The sequence below is a fragment of the Sardina pilchardus genome, chromosome 17 (assembly GCF_963854185.1).
Source record: "Sardina pilchardus chromosome 17, fSarPil1.1, whole genome shotgun sequence".
Classification (NCBI taxonomy): domain Eukaryota; kingdom Metazoa; phylum Chordata; class Actinopteri; order Clupeiformes; family Clupeidae; genus Sardina; species Sardina pilchardus.
In genome coordinates this window covers 10,896,220-10,898,919 of record NC_085010.1, presented here as the reverse complement: position 1 = coordinate 10,898,919, position 2,700 = coordinate 10,896,220, and the positions used below count along the sequence as shown (strand labels likewise).

The 2,700-nt window shown below is 60.2% G+C and overlaps 1 protein-coding gene across 1 annotated transcript in view; it reads left to right on the top strand.

Moving 5' to 3' along the window:
* The window catches only part of pdzrn4 (PDZ domain containing ring finger 4), a 25,767-nt gene extending 23,358 nt beyond the window's left edge, over window positions 1-2,409 (top strand). The window contains exons 5-7 of the mRNA XM_062517451.1: window positions 442-805; window positions 872-2,145; window positions 2,239-2,409. Of these exons, the coding sequence (XP_062373435.1) occupies window positions 442-805; window positions 872-2,145; window positions 2,239-2,409 (1,809 nt within the window). The remainder of the gene's footprint in view (window positions 1-441; window positions 806-871; window positions 2,146-2,238) is intronic.
* Window positions 2,410-2,700: the final 291 nt, after the last annotated feature.

Below are 2,700 nucleotides of genomic sequence, written 5' to 3'. Positions count from 1 at the left end.
GCCTAATTAGCCTAATATGTCAAATGAATATCCTCTCTGTCATAATAACGCTAATGAAAATAACAGCATTAATAGACCCAAAGAGGCTCCACAGCCCAAACAATTAGTGCAAGTCCTAAAACCCCCCACATGACCCTGGCAAGAATACTGTACCTTTAGATATGTAGGCTTATTCAAAACATCCCCCCAAAAATATGACCGCAGTGAAATTTGGTTGTAAAATATGGATTATTACAGAGAAATGTAAGAAAGTTATTGTAGGCCTTTTAAAAAGTGTGATGAAAAAAAAACATGCTTGAAAAAAGTGTTTTTTTATGTAAAAATAATTCATTAAAATATTATTAAAATAAAATGAACATATTTTTTAAATATTTGATCAAAAATGATGAGCGTACAGTGAGCTTTCTCTAAGTGCCCTGACTCACTTCCTGCGTTCCTCAGGACCAGGAGGGCGTGGCGGTCGGCTCCCCGTCCAAACAGCGAGAGCAGCGGATCAGAGCGGAGCAGCACGACCACAACCGGGAGTCCGAGACGCCGCACACCTCCTCCCCACAGCGCCGGCTCCGAGAGAGCTTCGGCCTCGCCGAACACCGCCTGAGCGTCAGCCTGGGCCGCGACATCGAGTCCGGTCCCGGGTCGGGCCTGGCGTCGCTGGGTCTGTCCTCCGGGCGAAGCGGCGTCGGTGGTAGCGTCCAGCGGGTGGAGCGGGACCTCTTCCAGCAGCACCTGCTGGAGCTCAAGTGCCAGATCCGCAACCGGGGCGAGTGCGGCCTCTACTACGCCCGCAGCAGCACCATCGAGTGCAGCCTGACGGAGCAGAGCGCAGTCCTGGGAGGAGGAGGAGGAGGAGGAGGAGGAGGAGGTGGAGGAGGCGGAGGAGGAGGCGTGGGGGTGGAGCGCGAGCTGCGGATGCTCAACGAGGAGCTGCGCAGCATCGAGCTGGAGTGCCAGAGCATCATGCAGGCGCACCAGCTACGCAAGACGCAGAGCGACGACCTCGACCTCGACTACGCCCGGCCCACGTCGCCCGCGTCCGCCAACGTCCAGCAGCGGGCAGCCAAGGCGGCCAGAGGTCAGCAGCAGCAGCAGCAGCAGAAGGGTCGCGGGGGGAGGCTGGCGGACATCCACGAGTACCCCGAGCGCTGGGACACCGGCGTCGGCGGCGGCAACAACAACAACAAGCAGCGGGACAACAGGGACAACAGCTCGAGCGCGTACAACACGGCGGAGAGCGCACGGTCCACTCCGCTGGGCCTCATCGAGCACTCGCGCTCGCACTCGCCAGAGTCCTCGCAGCAGCAGCGTCGCGTCAACCTGACCAACCTCAAGAACTTGCACGGGAGCGCGCACAGCTCGCCGACACACACGCTCGCACACACACACACCAGCAGCCCGCGGCACCAGTACCACCAGCACACACACACACACACACGCTCTCACACCCTGCCCACCCCCTCGAGTCAGTCGGCGCGGACCCATCAGACGGCCTCCACGCCGGGCAGCCCCAACCGGACCCTCCCTGCCCCCTCTAATGCAACCGCCAACTCGTCCAGCCTGGACCAGAGCCCCAGCAACCCCTCCGAGTCGGACCCGGCCCTCCCCGCCGACGACGAGAGGGTGGACCGCAAGAGGGGCCACCATCACCCCCACCAGCGACGGCAGCCGGCCTGGCACGCCTCCCCGTACCACCACCACGCCACCACCGCCACCACTACAGCGGGCAGCGCCAACGCCGCGAGCGCCCGCAACTACCAGAGCTACGTCCAGCTGCTGCAGCAGCACTCGTCCTCGTCGCTGGAGTTCTCCCAGAGCCAGCTGAGCCTCCTCAGCCTGCGGCCGGGACGGCCGGGCGAGCCGCGCCTGGAGTGGAAGGTCAAAGTGCGGGCGGACGGCACGCGCTACGTGGCCCGGCGACCGGCCCGCGACCGCATCCTGCGGGAGCGCGCGCTGAGGATCCGCGAGGAGCGCAGCGGCGGGATGACCACGGACGACGACGCGGCCAGCGAGCTCAAGATGGGCCGCTACTGGAGCAAGGAGGAGCGCAAGCAGCAGCTGGCGCGCGCCAGGGAGCAGCGGCGCAGGAGGGAGTTCATGCAGCGCAGCCGCCTGGAGTGCCTCAAGGAGACCACAGGGGGCGCCACCGGGGCCGGAGGAGGAGGAGGGGGAGGAGGAGGAGGAGGGGGAGGAGGAGGGGGTGGGGGAGGAGGTGGAGGAGGTGGGGGGTCTGCTGCCACGGAGACGCGGAGGGAGGTCAACATCCTGGAGCTGAGTCAGAGGAAGATGATGAAGAGGCGGAACAAGAAGATCCTGGACAACTGGATGACCATCCAGGAGCTGATGACCCACGGGGCGCGCGTGCCCGAGGGCACCAAGGTCCACAATGCCTTCCTGTCGGTCACCACCGTGTAGGAGACACACACACACACACACACATCTCTAATGAACATCTTACATTTACATGAATGCACTCACAAATACATGAACTTGATGACACACTGATGCACAAACACATTTCACAAACAACATCCACTTGAAAGATATGAAGTACATGATCCTGTATCAACTCATATTTACTGAGTTCATACTGTATACTGTTGACAGGATCTGAACATGCGAAGTACAATGTCCTGTATCAGCTCATCTTTATTGGGTTCATACTGACTACAGGACAGACAGGATCATCAACAGGACAGGACAAGC